This window comes from Malaclemys terrapin, chromosome 4, assembly GCF_027887155.1.
Source record: "Malaclemys terrapin pileata isolate rMalTer1 chromosome 4, rMalTer1.hap1, whole genome shotgun sequence".
In the NCBI taxonomy this organism is placed as follows: Eukaryota; Metazoa; Chordata; order Testudines; family Emydidae; genus Malaclemys; species Malaclemys terrapin.
Genome location: NC_071508.1, coordinates 94,229,741 through 94,246,746, shown reverse-complemented (window position 1 = coordinate 94,246,746; position 17,006 = coordinate 94,229,741). Strand labels below are relative to the sequence as shown.

The 17,006-nt window shown below is 48.2% G+C and overlaps 1 protein-coding gene across 2 annotated transcripts in view; it reads right to left on the bottom strand.

The window, feature by feature from the left end:
* CCDC9B (coiled-coil domain containing 9B) overlaps positions 1–13,774 on the bottom strand; it is a 101,764-nt gene extending 87,990 nt beyond the window's left edge. For both annotated transcript variants that reach the window (XM_054027698.1, XM_054027697.1), the window contains exon 1: positions 13,616–13,774. Coding sequence is in view for 1 of the 2 variants with exons in the window: in XM_054027697.1 (XP_053883672.1) it covers positions 13,616–13,627 (12 nt within the window). In the remaining variant the exon portion in view is untranslated. The remainder of the gene's footprint in view (positions 1–13,615) is intronic.
* Positions 13,775–17,006: the final 3,232 nt, after the last annotated feature.

Genomic DNA, 17,006 nt, shown 5'->3' with positions numbered 1-17,006 from the left:
CTACCTACACAGTCACCAACTGCCAGTTTCTAACTGACATTGATGTGTAAAGTGCTTTGAGAGACTGGTAGTATGCAAGGCCCTATATAAATATAAAATGACATACTCTTCTAAGTGGTCTCAGATTTCTATAGCACCTTGCTTCCCAAAGCATTTTTATAAACGGCTACATGAACAGTAAACAGGAATCTTCTCGCCGCGTCTTTAGCTACCCAAACAAAAGCTGGAGGCTGTGGGCAGCTGTAACGAGACAATACAAATACAATGGGAGGGTCCAAGTCCTCGCTCCACAACTTGTGACATAGCAGATGCAGTCTCCAACACCTTATAACATTTTAGACAAAAATTTAGTCCCAAACAAGCAAACAAAAAAAGACAAAACCAGAGGCCCCTACAGCATTTACTGAAAATTCTAAAATAACTTGTCAGTAGCCAATTCTAGGCTAATAAAATACGAACAAATGTGCAGCAAAATCCTGGGGTCAAAAATCCCTCATATCATTCTCATCACACACATACACACAGACATTAACACTTTGTTGTTAAATGTCAGCACTAGTTGATTTCAAGTGAGGCCAGGTTATCTTTTTGTCTATACACATACTGCAGGAACGTTAAACTCTCGCACCCACCTCCTGATCGCTGTCACGCCTGTCAAATCCCCATTCAGAAAGGCACCAGACACACACATATGTGATTTTATATAATAATTTGTCACCCAACCTGCTGTTGAACAATGTAAGCATTTCACACTGATTGTGTCTCCCTTAGTTTTTGTCCTTTCTCTATTTGACTTTCTTTCCTTCTAGGTATCGCTTCTCTTTTCTTTTTTTCCTAAGAACAGGCTCCCCCAACCCAATGTTTCTAAACTTTTCCTTTACCAGTTTTCCTTTCCCCTGCTTTTACCTTTCAATCTCGTTCATTCTCAACCTCACCTCCTCCCAGCTCTTTCCTCATGCCTTTCAGCTTAGATTTCCTCTCATCCCTGGCTCCCCTCTTCCATTCACCCCGAACTCCGTCTGTTCTCCATGTTCTGTCTTCCTGCTCACACCCCCCTAGAGCTAGAAACTTACTTTTTACATGAAAGCTGAGATTCTCCTGCAGCCTCTTGATTCCTACAGGTGGGACTTTAAGAAGAACATCAAATATCACAAGACTCACGATAAAATCATGATGGTGATACTGTCTATGATCTGCTGCACATCTATCTTCTGCCTTCCCTTTGGCATCCTGTGATGGGGTATTCCTGTGTGCCAAAAATGCTAACAAGGGGACTGACCTGAAGAAGCAGCTTTGTGTAACAGTCTCTTAGCTGTTTTCACAGCTGATTCCACCCTACCATTACTCCGTGGGTATGCTGGGGAGGAGATGTGGTAGTCACACTCCCATTTGCGTGCAAATTCCTTGAATTCTTCCAAGGCAAATTGAGGTTCATTGTTAGTGAATATAGTGTCTGGAAGGCCATATCTCACAAAGTGGGCCTTCGGTTTGTCAATCACTAACTTGCTTCTTGCATCAGAAAAGGCACTGACCTCCCACAAATTTGAATAGTAGTCCGCTGTAATGGGTACTACTTTTCCTTGAGGGTAATTCCATTCCCATCTTTCCCCAGGTTGGGTGGGCAGCTCATGCAGTAATGGCCTCTTTCTGCTAGTGATTATTACATGACCAGTGGGTGTCATACTCCTCTAGCAAGGAGCAGAATTGTATATTCATTTCCAGTCAGTAAATACACTCTCAAGCCCATGTAAGGGAGCTATCAATCACCAAGTGTGAAGCATGTATTTTTTTGCATGACATCCTTATGTAATGAGGTGGGACAACAGGTCTCTGTCCTTGAAATATGATTCTATCCTACAAACTCAACTCATCTTTAATTTGAAAATATGCTTCTGCTCCTATTGGTAGTTGGCTTTTGTCTTCTGGTCATCCTACTTTCTCCTGACTGCCAGCTGCTGGATTTTCTTTTATGTTGCCTCTTTATTTCCATCAGCTTCACTGTTGAAACTGGGAGATAGTGCAGCATGTTTATGGATTCAATGTCCTGCTCCCTTTCCCCCAACTTGTATCTATGGCTTGCTCAGGATGTCGGCTAACACCAGTAATCGTCTTGGACAATATTGGATCTTCATCTGATAGTCCTGGAGGTGCAGCAACATGTATTGCAATCTCTTCTGGAGTACTAAGAAGAGGCTTTGCTATAGAATTATAGAAGTGCACGGCTGGATGAGACCTCAAGAGTTGAGACCTCAGTCCCCTGTTCTGAATCAGGACCAAAATACACCTAGATCATCCCTGACAGGTGTTTGTTTCTAGGGGTTTGTGGTCTGATTGCACTGGGTGGTAAATTACTGGGACAGAAACTTATCATTCCTATGAAGCACTGTCCACATACACTGGAGCTAGCATGACTCTGCTGCCTTGATCTTGTTGGGATCTGCTTTCAGTCCCATTGCTGTGAGCAGATGTCCAAGGTATGTCACCTCACGCTGTTTGAGTCACGTGATTTCGGGATTGAGTTGTATGTTCTTGTCCCTCTATTGCTGTAGAAAAACTTGTAGTTTTCTGTCAGGATCTTGTTCAGCTTCTGTATCATTGCTCACTTCACCACAATGAGGATATCATCTGCAATTATTTTCACTTCAGGCAGTCCTTCCAGTGCTGGGGAGTCTTCACTGGAACATGCCCGGGACTGGGTTTTCGCGCCCATCATCACGTGCAGCCATCTGTAGCAACCAAATGGTGTTGTGAAGGCTGTCAGCACATTGGACTCTTTGGCCAGGAGTATGTTCCAAAACCCGTTCCTCACATCACAGACCCTGATTCTGTGACAAAGATTCTGGATTTGGAAAGTTCTGACAAGATGTCATAAACTGTGGGCAGTGGCATCTTTTCAGTGCCTTGTTGAGTGGCTTTGGGTCTATGGAGATGTTTGATTTACCTGGTGGCTTCTTTGCCACACCATGCTGCTTACCAAGGCTATACTGTCCCCTGCAGGTACCCCTGTTCTACAGACTTTTGAACTCCTTGCACACTGGATTACATAGTGTCACTGGAACTTTCCTTTGTCGTAAGCACACAGGTTCCACTGTGGGGTCTGCTTCCAGTCACAGCTTTCCTTTGAGACATCTTTTGCCTTTGAAAACATTCCCATATGCATTGAAACTGTCTCCATTGTCCCTGGGACTCCTCCATTTACTTCTTGCACTGCAGCTATTAAATTCTGCTGCTGCATCCATGTCTGTATTCCCCAAGAGGAGTTCGTGGCACTCATAGGCACCAGCTTTCCCTGGCACCGGTGGGTGCTCGCGCCCCCTCCCACTCCTGACTCCGCCCCGACTCCACCCTTTCCCCGCCCCTGCCCCCATTCCAACCCCTTCCCCAAAGTCCCCACCCCAATTCCGCCCCCTCCCTGCCCCTATTGGACCCCTTCCCCAAATCCCCGCCCCAGCCCCACCTCCTCCCCTGAGTGTGCCGTGTTCTCCCTCTTCCCCTCCTCCCTCGCAGCGCCAAACACCTGTTTTGCGGTGCAAGCGCTGGGAGCTAGGGGGAGAAAGCGGGCACGCGGCGTGCTCAGGGGAGAGGGCGGAGGTGGAGGTGAGCTGGGGCAGGGGGACAGGGCGGGGAGCTGCCGTGGGTGCAGAGCACCCACCAATTTTTCCCTGCGGGTGCTCCAGCCCTGGAGCACCCACGGAGTCAGTGCCTATGGTGGCACTTACCATCCACAAACTTCAGTTGGTATCATCTGTTACTTTTCAGGTTAGTTACTGTGAGGTCTCTATGACACTTTGGCAGCTCACCCAGACCAGTAAGGGGTTGTGTCACTACTTGCCTTGTAACCTTGGGAGCCTTTAGGCTATGCAGTTTTGGCTCAGAGCCCTGACACCAGCAGCCTGCCCACAGCACAGATGTCTCTCCCTCAACTTCCACCAGCCCAGTTATTCCTTGTAGGGGGATCCCAAGAACACTTCCGATCCCGAGTCTCCCCATAACCATCTCTCCTGCGGTGTCCAGTTCCTCTTACTGGACACACACGGAGGTAATACCAAGTTCACTAGCTTCAGAGAGCGAGTACTCACAACAGCTTGTTAGCTCAGCTGGGGTGATACACTCCACCTTAATACACAACATTGAGATAGTTTGCAATAAACCTATGAATAAGTTTATTTACAAAGAAAATAGATTTAAGTGCTTTCAAGCAAGAGTGGAAGAGATATGAAAGAGTTACAAACAAACAAAACAGAAATAACCCACTTACTAGTGTCTACAACTTAATTCCAGCAAGATATAGCTTTGCCTAACCTAGTTTCCTACTCACACCAAGTTCTTCAGCCTGTTTTAGCAGGAGGACCTATCTTTCGTAGATACAAAGTGCTGGCTTCTTTGTTCTCTCAGGCAATCGATCCCTAAATTTTTCCAGCATTTTCCATACATCCCCAAAATTTATTTTTGCCTTCAAAGTCAGAAAGCCCTCAGAAAGCTTTCTGTGTTCACCATGGAGCCCACGCCATGTTAATTTTGCAGTCTTCTGTGATTTACAAAGCAAATGATCTTCCTGCAATATCTGATGCAAATGAATAGCCTACTGTCCCTGCTTCTGGTTAAACCTGGCTTGATTTGGAACTGAGCCAGAGAGGTGTTTGGCTTCCTCCTTTGTCTGGAAAAAAAACCTGCTTTTTCTCCTTTGTCACTCCAAAACATAATATCAGAGAGAATCCATAATTTCACATACAGTGTTGTTACATACATTTCACAGTGATATTAATGACCAGCATATTGTTAGTTTTCAAATGATATATTACATGACACCTCTTATGTGGATATCATGACAACAATGTGTGAGGTGTATTGAGCTAGTCAGACCGGCTGAGATTTATCGTTACATACCAGGGAGCTCCTTGCCAACTGGCAGTGTGGTTCTCTTAGGGTCACAGTCACATTTTCCTATGGGCTTCATTATGATATCATTGTACCTTATTAGATTCTGCTTGGTCTTTGTAATGGGTGTGTTCGGGTCCAATTCACCCCGAGGAATCACATTGCAGGAGGCCCTGCTATCCAGCTGAACTCACAGAGGGCATTTCCCTGTTAACATTGTTGCTTGCACTGAGGTTGGTGTTGTCCCTTGTTGATTTCCTTCCTAAAAGCCTGAACCTGATATGCTCTCGGACTCAAGGACAGAGTCAAGATGTCAACACTGTCTGAGGCACCATCCCCCTCATGGGCAGTGGGTGAACCGCGGGCTTGGGGAGGCTAGCCCCTGGCCGCCCCACCCCTTCTTCCCAGGGCCCCACCCCTCCGTCCCCCTTTCTCCCGCTGGAGCCCAGAGGGCGGATGGGCAGTGCGGCCCCGAGCCCCGGAACGGCGGCAGGCAGGCAGCTGAGCGTGGCCCACACCCCCAGCCAGGAGCGCCAGGTGGGCGGGCAGCATGGCTGGGCTGCGTCTCCGAGGCCCTGCGTCTCGGAGTCCCTAGCTGCAGGCCGGCCCCCACTAGCCCCAGCCCGGGGCAAGGGCACTAGAGCCTTCCCAAAAGTGTGGGGGGGCCACCGCCTGAGGGGGAGACGAAGGCAGCTCCCTGCCTGTGTCCCAGGCCCCCCACCCAGGGCAGGTGGAGGGACCCAGTCTCCTCACAGCTTCCCGCGCAGCTCTCCCCAACTCGGCTCCAGCCAGAGGTGGGCCTCGGAGCCACAGCCCAGATATGGTAAGAGCCTTGGACCCTCCACCTGCCCACTGTGCAGGTGCCCGAGCAGCCCCCGGCCCGTGTCCCAGCCCCCAGGGCTCCCCACCTGCCTGGGGCAGTGCCTGCATGGCTCTTACCATGGCTGGGCTGCCTCTCCGAGGCCCTCTCCCACAAGCAGCTGTGGGAAGCCGGCGTGGAGTCACGGACCCTCCTCCTGCCCTGGGCGGCTGGGGAGCCCGGGGAGTGGGGATACGGGCCAGGGACTGCTCTCAGCCCACCCCCACCCTGGGTAGATGGAGGGTCTGCCACAACTCCCCACAGCTGCCCGAGCTCCCTGTCCAGGCTCCAAGCTGGCCTGGCCGGGGATGGCGACTTGGGAAGAAAAGGAGGGGAAGGGGTTCACCCTAGAGAAAAGTGGACGGGCCAGACCCATCCGCTTTCAAAAAGTGGGAGGGTTATGGCCCCCTGTCTCCCCTGGTTCCAGCACCACTGGCCTGGGGTCCTGGCCAAGAATTGCAGCAGAGCACGGCAGGAAGCAGGGGAGAACCTGGGGGGGAGGAGTATGGGTGTGGCCACGCAGGCAGTTTGGGTAGACTGGGCCTTCACCTGCCTTTGATATCCGCCGCTCATGATCCTCCTCTTGGACAAGTCTGACTGAATCTTTCTGGAACCTTCCTTTGCTTGTGCGCACACGGCTAAAATGGTTCAACTTGCCACTTTCCTTGCAGTGCTGTCATTGTGCGGGGCACATGTCCTTTACCTTCTCTGCTGTCTCCAGGGCCGGCTCCAGGCACCAGCTTAACAAGCAGTGTTAACAAGGGGCGGCCAAGGGAGAGGGGCGGTACCTGCGGCAATTCGGGGGCAGCAGGTCCCTCACTCCCTCTAGGAGCGAAGGACCTGCCGTTGAACTGCCGCCGCCGATCGTGGCTTTTTTTTTTTTTCCCCCAATTGCCACCGCCAATTGCGATCGCGGGGGTTTTTTTTGGTTTTTTTTGCTTGGGGCGGCAGAAATGCTGGAGCCGGCCCTGGCTGTCTCACACAGTAAATTCATCTCACTATGGTACGGACCACTGGCCACCTGCTCTCCGCTGCTGTTGTCTCCCTCCATTTACTTCTGGAAGTGTTTGTGCCTCATAGGGCTTTCATCCTTTCTCTTGACGTTTCCGCTGCAGCCCATGTCTATGCATTTGTCTAAAATGAGATTGCCTTCCTGAAGCAGCCACACCCACAGGCGGTGATCCCAAGTGCCACAGACTATCCTGTTTTGAATTAGGAAGTCTGTCAAGTCCCCAGAATTTCATGTAGCAGCCAGTGTGTGTAAGTCAGTGACATAAGGGGTCTTTCCCCTCCCCTTTGGACTGGTCTCTAGTGAAAAGCCTGTGTCACTCCACAGTTTCATTCTGCTTTGGGGAGCAATACGTCCCCAGGGCTCCTAGGATTGTACTACTGTGAGGCTTGAGGCAGAGGTGAGTTTCAGAGTGCTGCAGACTTCTCTGCCTTGTTCCCCAGTGAGGTCAGATAACAGTTTTACTTTCCTGCTGTGTCATCCGGTATGGCCAGGCCTGTGAACAGCTCGAACTCCTCCTTCCACCAGGTCCATCCTTGGGCTAGGTTTGTGTCACGGGCCCTGGTGTCGAGAAGGAGGAGGATGGGGGACATGCAACAGGGGGGTCAAGCTATGCTGCGAGCCAGAAGCTGTTTGAGACTCCACCGCAGTCAGTCCTGGCAGTCGAACATGGGCGAGCCCGATGCAGGGGAAGTAACCTTGGGTAAGTGTGTAAATTTATTTCCAGTTACAATGATGTACTGATGGCACCCCTAACTTAACAGGGCATATGTAGTGACTTTTCATTAGCTTACTGATACTAGAAGAGGTATAAGTACAACACAGGTAGAGTTATTATCTGCTTGTCATTCCCCTGTAGAGTTAGACTGCGGGGGTGGGATGCAGAGCAGTTTGTTTATGTACACAGAGACACCCCTTGAATCCTCCTGTCTGAGCTTGATGAAACTTTCATGGAGGTACTCTGCAATCCTCTGCTGAAGGCTTCTAGGGAGGCAACCTTATTTCTCCCTCTGCGGTAGGACGCTTTCCCACGCCAGTCAGTGATAACTTCGGCAGGCACCATTGCAGTAAACAGACTAGCAGTCTTTGGGCCCGGGCGGTTTCAGGACAGCAGCAGCAGCTATGCTTTTGTTAAACTCAGGAGTGAGATCTCAGCTAAAATCCCCACTGCCTGTGGAAAATGGTGCAGCATTCAGTGCCACTGCCCTATCATATTTCATGCAACTGAGCAATTCCATCCTCTGTTCTCTCACCCCCGGTGAACCATACTTATGGCTGGTGCTGTGAGTGGCACCATGCACAAGCATTCCAAAGCAGAAGTTGCAATAAGTATGTTGTGTTTAAAACTTTAGGGGAGCAAGGGAAGGACTTCTGAATCTTAACTTTCATTTTCCATTGCCACTATACTGACAATCACTCTCTGTGTTTTATCTGAAGCTGCTGCTGTTGTGGCCTTGAGGTTCCTCCTCTACATCCATGGAAATCTTGAGCCAGATAAGAAGGAGAAAGAAGAGGACTCAGACTGACATGTTCAGTAAATTCCTGCAAGCCAGTGCTGCATCAGACTGAACAGAGGGCCGGAGGGATGAACACTGCAGATCTTGTGGAGAATGAAAGAGTGGACAGGAGAAAAGCCCAGAAGTCAGAGTGGGAGATGACTCTTCTCTGGTAGCAAACACAGATGCTGCAGACTCATGGAAAACTCCACTGCGGCACCTCCCTACGTCCCTCTCAACATTCCACATGGCATTGGGGGCCACATCCGTACCCCACCACTTCACTTCGGGGGACACTGACAACCACAACTTCTCATACATTGGCCAGTAAGAGCCACGGTTGATGTATATGTAGCTAAAATGGACATGAATGTTCCTTCTTCTTTAAATTATGCTCCATACATTTGTTAAGGTTTTAATGTATTTGCTTTTAACTTGCACAAAATTATTTGAAATGTTTTTGTTCTCAATAAAATTAAAATAATTCATCTTTATTGGTTCCTAACATATTCTGCAGTATTGCTACATATTCTGCAGTATTGCCGGTGGTATTGAAAGCACCCATTCACCTGTGATTGTAAACTTTGTGATTGTAAACAGGATTTGTGACAAACAGTGTAATAGTTATAAATGTACAGCAAGCATCACACAATTCCTAACAGGCCCCCAAACTGCAGGGCCAGGTAGAGCACAGTACACCATAACCCGTTACTGTGGTTCACTGTTAAAGTGCTCTTTCAAAGCCTCCCGGAGCTGTATAACTCCACACCAAGCTCTTCTGATAGCCCCTGTATCTGGTTATTCAAGCTCAACTAGGGTTACCATATCTAATAAATAAAAAAAGAGGACCCTCCACAGGCCCTGGCCCCGCCGGAGGCTCTGCTCCTCCCTGACTCTTCGGCTCTGTTTAAGAGCCGAGCTGCCCCAGCGCTACCGGCTTCGGGCAGCCCCCGTGCCTCCGGACCCTGCGCCGCCGGAGCCCGGGAGGGGAAGTGCCCGGCCGGTGGCTGGGGTCCGGAGGCAAGGGGGCTGCCTGAAGCCGGTAGCGCTCGGACAGCTCAGCTCTTAAACAGAGCCGAGGAGTCCGGGGAGGAGCAGAGCTGCCATTTTCCCGGACATGTTCGGCTTTTTGGCAATTCCCCCCGGACGGGGGTCTGACTGCCGAAAAGCCGGACATGTCCGGGAAAAAGAGGACGTATGGTAACCCTAAGCTCAGCAGACAGCTGCTCCACCTCCACCCTAGTGGCAACTTTCCCCCCTCACAGATATTATGCAGGACACATCAGGCAGCTATAACCATTGGGATAGTTTTCTCACTGAGACCAAATCTTGTGAGTAAACAGTGCCAGCGTCCCTTCAGTCTACCATAAGCGCATTCAACTGTCATTCTGCATTTGCTGAGCTGGTAGCTGAATCTTTCTTTGGTGCTGTCAAGGTGACTGGTGTACAGCTTCATGAACCAGGGGAGCAAGGGGTAGGCTGGGTTCTCCAGGATCACTATTAGCATTTCAACATTGCCAATGATAATCTGCCAGTCGGGCAAGAAATTCCCTGCCTGTAGCTTTCTGAACAGTCCTGTGTTCTTAAAGATGGGAGAATCATGCACCTTCTCCAACCAGCCCTCATTGATGTCAGTGAAGTATCCCTGGGTATCCACCAATGCTTGCATAACCATAGAAAAGTAGCCCTTTCTGTTTGATGTACTCTGTAGCAAGGTGGTCTGGTGCCATAATAGGGTTGTGCTCTATATCTATCGCTCCACCGCAGTTCAGGAACCCCATAGCTGCAAATCCATCCACTGTGTCCTGCACATTGCCAAGAATCACAATCCTACATAACAGGAGATGATTAATGGCCCTGCACACTTGCATGACAATAGCCCCCACAGTGGATTTTCCAACTCCAAAATAATTTTTCCCAATGATTTGTAGCAATCTAGTGTTGCATGTTTCTACAGTGTGATCACCACTCATTTCTCCACTGCCAGTGCAGCTTCCATTTCGATGTCCCTGACCTGGAGTCCTGGGGTGAACTCAGCACACAGATTCAGGAATGTGGCCTTGAGCATCCTAAAGTTCTGCAGCCACTGCTTGTCATCCCATGCCTGCATTACGATGCAATCCCATCAGCACTCTGGTGTTGGGGGCATTTGGGCGGCCGGGGCTGGAGCGGAAAGGCCAGCAGCTGTGTTGGGGGGACTCTGGGATCCGGTGGGGAAGGGGAGGGGCCTCTGGCCCTGGCAGAAGGGGCGGAGCCGGGGGCTAGCCTCCCCCAATGGGTGATTCACGTGTTTAAGTTAGACTGTAATGTTAGAAGCATATTTTAAGTCTTGTTTGTTTGTAACCATTTCTGTCCCAATTCCATGTACCTACTTGATGTCACTTAAGCCTATGTCCTTTTGTTAATAAACTTGTTTCACGTTTACTATAAACCAACTCAGTGCTGTGCATTGAAGTGGAGGGTGTGTAAACCCCAGTGAAGCCAACAGCCTGCTGTGTATTTTCTCTTTCCAGGACCAGCAAACTTGATCATTTCTGTGAGGGTGCAGTGAGAGGGACTGGGCACTGCAGGGGAGACAGTTTTGGAGAGCCTGAGGACTGGAGGAGCAGAGTAACCAGGCTGGTGGGAGTCAGGGTCAGGCCATTGTGCTGGGAGGAGGCTGCTGGTGTCAAGACACTGAGCCAAAGCAGCACAGCATAGAAGCACCCAGGCTTACTGGGCAGGCAGTGACACAACCCCTTACTGGTCTGGGTGAGCCCCCTAAAGCATCACAAAAGTGAAGAGGAACACCAGGCCCATTTGAAAGTGCAGGAAGAACCTTAGGTAAGCAGAGAGAATTAAATCATTCTATGTACATATAATTTGGAGAGGTATTCAGATACCAAGGAGAAGGGCACCATATAAGCACCATGATAGATCAGATCAAATAGCATATTTGGGTTGTAAGCTCTCTGGGGCAGCGACTGTCTTTTTGTTTTGTGTTTGTGCAGCACTTAGTACTACGGAGCCTAAATACAGTGATGATACAAAACAACAAGTAATAATAATTACCAAACTAAAATTTGCTCAGAATTTAATATCACTGCTCTTAAAAAAAGTGCCATGAGATCGTTAGTCACTAGAGGTGGCCAGGACCAGAGTTTTTTTAACATCACAGTGGGGAAGGGTGCCAACTAGGTCACCAGTACCACTTCCTGCAGCACGTAAGTGTTCCTTGGGGGTCTCCCATCCTAGTACTGACTGAGTTGTGTTTGGCCCTGATCCTGCAATGAGCTCCATGCAGGCAGACCCCCTGGCCCCAAGAAGAGCCTCATTGACATTAATGGGCTCCCCTGTGGGCACAGAGATCCACTGCATATAGCACATTGCATGATCAGGACCTAGACTGTAAGATGCGATGGGATCAAGGAACAGGAGCGAATGTGTTCAGAAACCAGTGAGGGAAAAGATAACTAAACTGATTTGCTAAAATGCACCTCCCATTCTGTTTCAACATATTTTCATTTGTGTCATGATTGAACATGAATTCCATCAGTAACAGAGTCATACTTTTTCAATGATGCTGTAACAGTCCTTCATAAAGACCTACAATTTGCAATCCAGTCCCGCAAAATTTTCCTAATGGGCCATTTTTTATTGTTTTTATTTTTGCAGGTGAGTGAAATATTCTTTCTTCATTATCATCAATCATCTAGTGGCAGATGAGCAGATTTTGCACCTAGGAAGGTACATTTTATGACAATTTGCAAGACTGGTTTAATCTGAATTTAGGATCGCCCTAAACAGACTCTGTTTTGAGTGTGTTGAGTTGGCAGGTTATGTATTTGCAAAGTGGTGGGCGTGTTGCCTTTTTCAGGGTGGGATCAGTGTATTGTGTTCCTTGAAATATACACCTTTAACTTTTAAATTCATGTAAATGGAGAACGGCAGAGCTGCATTCCAGGAAAGCCATTGCAAACCCAGATTTTTTTAGAAGGCAAATCAGAACTGCAAAAGACCTGTTAGGTCATCTAGTTCCTCTCCTGGTTGTGCAAGATTGTTCCCTATTGTATATTTGTCAGTGTTTGTCCAGTTTGAAATGAATCTAGCAACGGGGCTTCTACCATTTTCCTAGGGAGATTATTCCAGTCTGATAGATGTCCCTGCTAGAGAAGTTTTGCTGCTATTCAACCTATTTTTGGGTGATGGGGAGGGGTGCTCAGTTTCATCAAAATACTTGGGGAAGCAAAGGGAAATCCACACCCGCTCCACTCAGAAAAACATAGCAACCGAACAAAAACAACTTGTGCACAGAAACGCAGAGCAGCATTTTGAGCCCTGACATTGATTCTCTGGGGAGCACTGATTGTACGTCCAAGCATGGTCAGCGTTTTCTTACTAGCTGCTGCTCTGAGCCAGTCGATAACAAGGGTATGTGCCCATTCCTGAGCTGCTGGGAAGAATGCCGGCTGCGCTGCCACTTAGGATGAAAAGTGGCTACACTTCACCTACCCGGCATAAAGCTCTTCCGGGGAACCAAGGCACCCGTATGTCACAGTGACTACAGCAGGGAGTTATAAATGGGTTTGGCAGAACAAGTGTGCAGTGTGCTATGAATCAGAAAGCAGAGCCTGATGCCTCTTGAGACAGAGAGTGAGCACTGTAGAGAAAGACCTCTTTCTATTAAAAATGAAAATGTAACAAAAGGAGGCGAGGGAAGCAAGAGGCAATGTGCTTCAGTTACATGGCAATGTCGCATTCTATCCCCCCACTCCTAACACACGCACCCTATTATGCAACTCATCAGTGCCTGAGAGCACCTCTTGTCTCAGTAATCATCTTTCTATGTGCATCTTTCCCTGTAGACTTTCACAATCAGCTGTTTCTGAAGTGAGAGAGCTCAGAAGGGAGTGAGGGTGAGAGAGAGAGAAAAGGTGGGGGAAGGGAAAGGGAGAGAGGGACAGGCCCCTAAACTAGCATTTCTCTTTGAAATCCAGTGCACAAGCTCTCTAAGAAATATTCTCTGCCTCTGATCTGACAGCTGTAGCTGAAAGCCCCCTGACTCCCAGTACTAGGATGAGTAACGTCCAGCATGACCTGGCTTTATGGGTTTTTTCCTCTCAATGCCCCCACCCTTCTGGATAAGAACATCATCCTGAGCCAGCGACTGCAAACTGCCCCAGTGATCAGTACATGAAATCCGGAATATGAAATCCACTCCCCTCCCTCCCACGCATCTCAGATCATTTTAGATACACAGCTGTTGGCAACAAACAACCCCCCAAAACAACAACAACAAAAAGAGAGTGAGCGCAAGTCACTTCTTGGCATTTTTAAAAGAGAAATGAATCCCCCTCCCACTCCCCTTCCAGTAACAACAAAGGCAGCACTCACAGATCGCTGCATTTTGGATCTCGGCGGTGAAGCCTGGTGGATTCCAAAGCAGAGCTAAAAGAGGAGAGCCATCAGACGGCCTTTCTCAGCACTGGTTGCACAGCATACAAGATCATGTTTTGATTACAAAAGCCTCGTCTGGGCTCCCAGCCAAGAGCACGGGCTGCCTAATATACCAAGCACAGACAGGGTATTTGAGAGCCTGTGTCCTCCTCTCAATCTCACTCTCTTTTTTAAAAGAAACACTCCCCTTCCCCCGACCCCCCCACCCCCAATGACTTCCTTTAACTCGCTGATGCCAGAACCCCACATGGGAAAGTGTAAACCGTGGCGAACAGTGAAAAATGGATTTGCAAACAAACAGCCTGACTTCACTCCATGGCTGTTCACGGTGGTCATGTTTTTTGGTTTGCATGGCTATTTGGATGGCTGGCAGCCTGGCAGGTATTCATGAAAATGTTCTTGGATCCTGACTGTCATCAATTCTAGCATGAACGACCCTTCATCTGAAAATTTGTATCAGAGGCACCTTATTGTCTATTTGCTTTTTGATATTTTCCTGTTTAAATGTTTCACTCATCTAATCAGGTACTAGAGACAATACCATGTGGCGTACGTGACCAAGCATACAGCATGAATAACAAATAGGAAACAGCTGAGATGAATGGTTCTCGAGAAACCCACAGGGTGAAAACTGTTCATCCAAACAATCCAGCGAATAGATCATAAATAACTAATACATTTGCTGAAATCAGGATTGGTTCCTAAATGATTTGCAAGCAGCAAAAGGCCTACATTTGTTAGGCATATTCTTGGCAATGAATAATTTGACCGCCTCTTAAGATAAGCTACTAAGAAGATAGAAGAGATAGGAGAGAGTGAAGGCACGAATCTTTCCTGATCACATTTTCCCTTGATGGGAATAGTTGTTTTAGTTTATTAGCATCCTCAAAGTGACCTTCCTGACAGACATGGAGAAATGGTCAGAAGCATTGTGATAATGATGGAAAAGGTTTGCCATTTCCCAGCTCACATATTGGCAGTAGCAGGTGGATGGATAGAGTGCATTTGTGCTCTGACCCAACTCTTCCATTACAGACACCCTCATGTGGATACTTAGAAGATCTCCTCCCATCCCCATTCTTGTTTGCCTATGCTGAAAATATTATTTCAGCTTCTTGTCCTGGTCCTGCTTTGCTCTCCTTTAGCATAGCCAGCCTATCCTCTCTCTCACCCTCTGAATGATCTTGCCCTGGCTGAAGTCCTTGCAGGCTAACAAGAGAAAGAAACACCATCAGGGGATTATTTTGGTGTCCACAATATCTCCACATGACAGGTCACAGCCAAAAGGTACTTGCGTCCTTTGATGGAGAAGCCCCAGCATTAACATCCTATTCCTCTCCAACAACTTCCTCACACACATGTTGCTGAATGGTTCACTTCATCACAAAGACACAGGCACAATTAGGCCAGAGTGTGTTATTGTCTTATGCTCACCTGGACCGTGGTCCAAAACCCATTGAAATCAATGGAAAGACTACCATTGATTTCAATGGGCTTTGGACCAGGCTCATAGTCTGTGCAGAGTCATCATAACTATCTTGGCTCAGAGCCCAGACCAGAGTGGAGCTGGCAGAATGACTTAGTGACAGTGCTTTGGGGGAAGGATTGCCTCATATTGCCCAGCGGCAAACCTTATGGATGATAAAGGGAATCCCCTGCAGCCCGCAGCAGGAAGGATGGTGCCTGTGAAATGAGGCCTTATGAAGCAGGAGAGCAAATCGAGGGATCTGCGGGGGGTTGCACAAGACACTGTTGGGGGAAAGGAGGCTGGAAGCCAAGGATGCCCTGCGAGCCATCTGGCTGAAGCCACTGAGATGACTGAATGAGAGAAACAGAACTTGGGAGACAGGCCAGTCCTCACTTACAGACAGCCCCCCAACCTGAAGCAAATACTCACCAGCAACTACACACCACACCACAGAAACACTAACCTAGGAACCAATCCCTGTAACAAACCCCCTTACCTACTCTGTCCCCAAATCTACTGTAGCAACACCATCAGAGGACCCAACCACATCAGCCACACCATCAGGGGCTCATTCACCTGCACATCTACTAAACTGATATATGCCATCATGTGCCAGCAATGCCCCTCTGCCATGTAGATTGGCCAAACCGGACAGTCATTATGTAAAAGAATAAATGGACACAAATCTGACATCAGGAATGGTAACATACAAAAGCCAGTAGGAGAACACTTAAATCTCCCTGGACACTCAATAACAGATTTAAAAGTAGCCATCCTTCAACAAAAATACTTCAAAAACAGATTTCAAAGAGAAACTGCAGAGCTACAATTCATTTGCAAACTTAACACCATTAACCTGGGTTGAACAGGGACTGGGAGTGGCTGGCTCACTACAAAAGCAATTTTCCCTCTCTTGGTATTGACACCTCCTCCTCAATTATTGGGAGTGGACCACATCCACCCCGACTGAATTGGCCTTGTCAACACTGGTTCTCCACTTGTAAGATAACTCCCTTCTCTTCATGTTGCAGTATATTTATGAGTGTATCTGTAATTTCCACTCCATGCATCTGAAGAAGTGGGTTTTTACCCACGAAAGCTTATGCCCAAATAAATCTGTTAGTCTTTAAGGTGCCACCGGACTCCCCGTTGTTTTTGTGGATACAGACTAACATGGCTACCCCTCTGATACTGGTCAAATGCTTGTGTTTACACAGAGAACTACCTTAATAATTGCTGACATTTTGATAGACGCTTTCATCCCAAAGAATCCCCAGAACAGTTTGCAAACTGTTCACAAGGACCTTCACCTCAGCAAGGGCTGAAATGCAGCCATCTCTAAAGCAAAATGTGGCAGCTGACAACAGCACACAGCAACTCTACATAGCAGTTAAAGTATGGAAGTGAATCTTATGTCTTTGTGAAACAGCAACAGTGCTTTCAGAAGGCAGAACCTAATTCTCCAAAGTGGGATTTGGCTAAGACACCTGAGTTAACACACCTGCTCTTATAAAAAGTGTCAGGAGATCTTTAATGAACATGAATGGCCAAGAGGTCAATTTTATGTCTTGGGTCTGATTCTGGGCTCTGTTGAGGCCCCTTTCTGGTGGCTGAGGTGCTTAACCAGTTCTTGAGGAACACCCCAGTGAAGGGGCAGTGCATGGCTGGCATAGATGGCTGTTGGTTGGCCACACAGCAGCTGGTGCATAGGCATGCTGGGAAGTGACTGAGGGTGGGAAAGGAAGGAAGGAAGTGACTGGCCATCAGTGCCTATGGACTGCCCATCAGTGGCTATGGGCTGCTACTGAAAGTTAGAGTCATTTGTGCTGTAGCTCCAGGGATACACAGCACAGAGTCTGA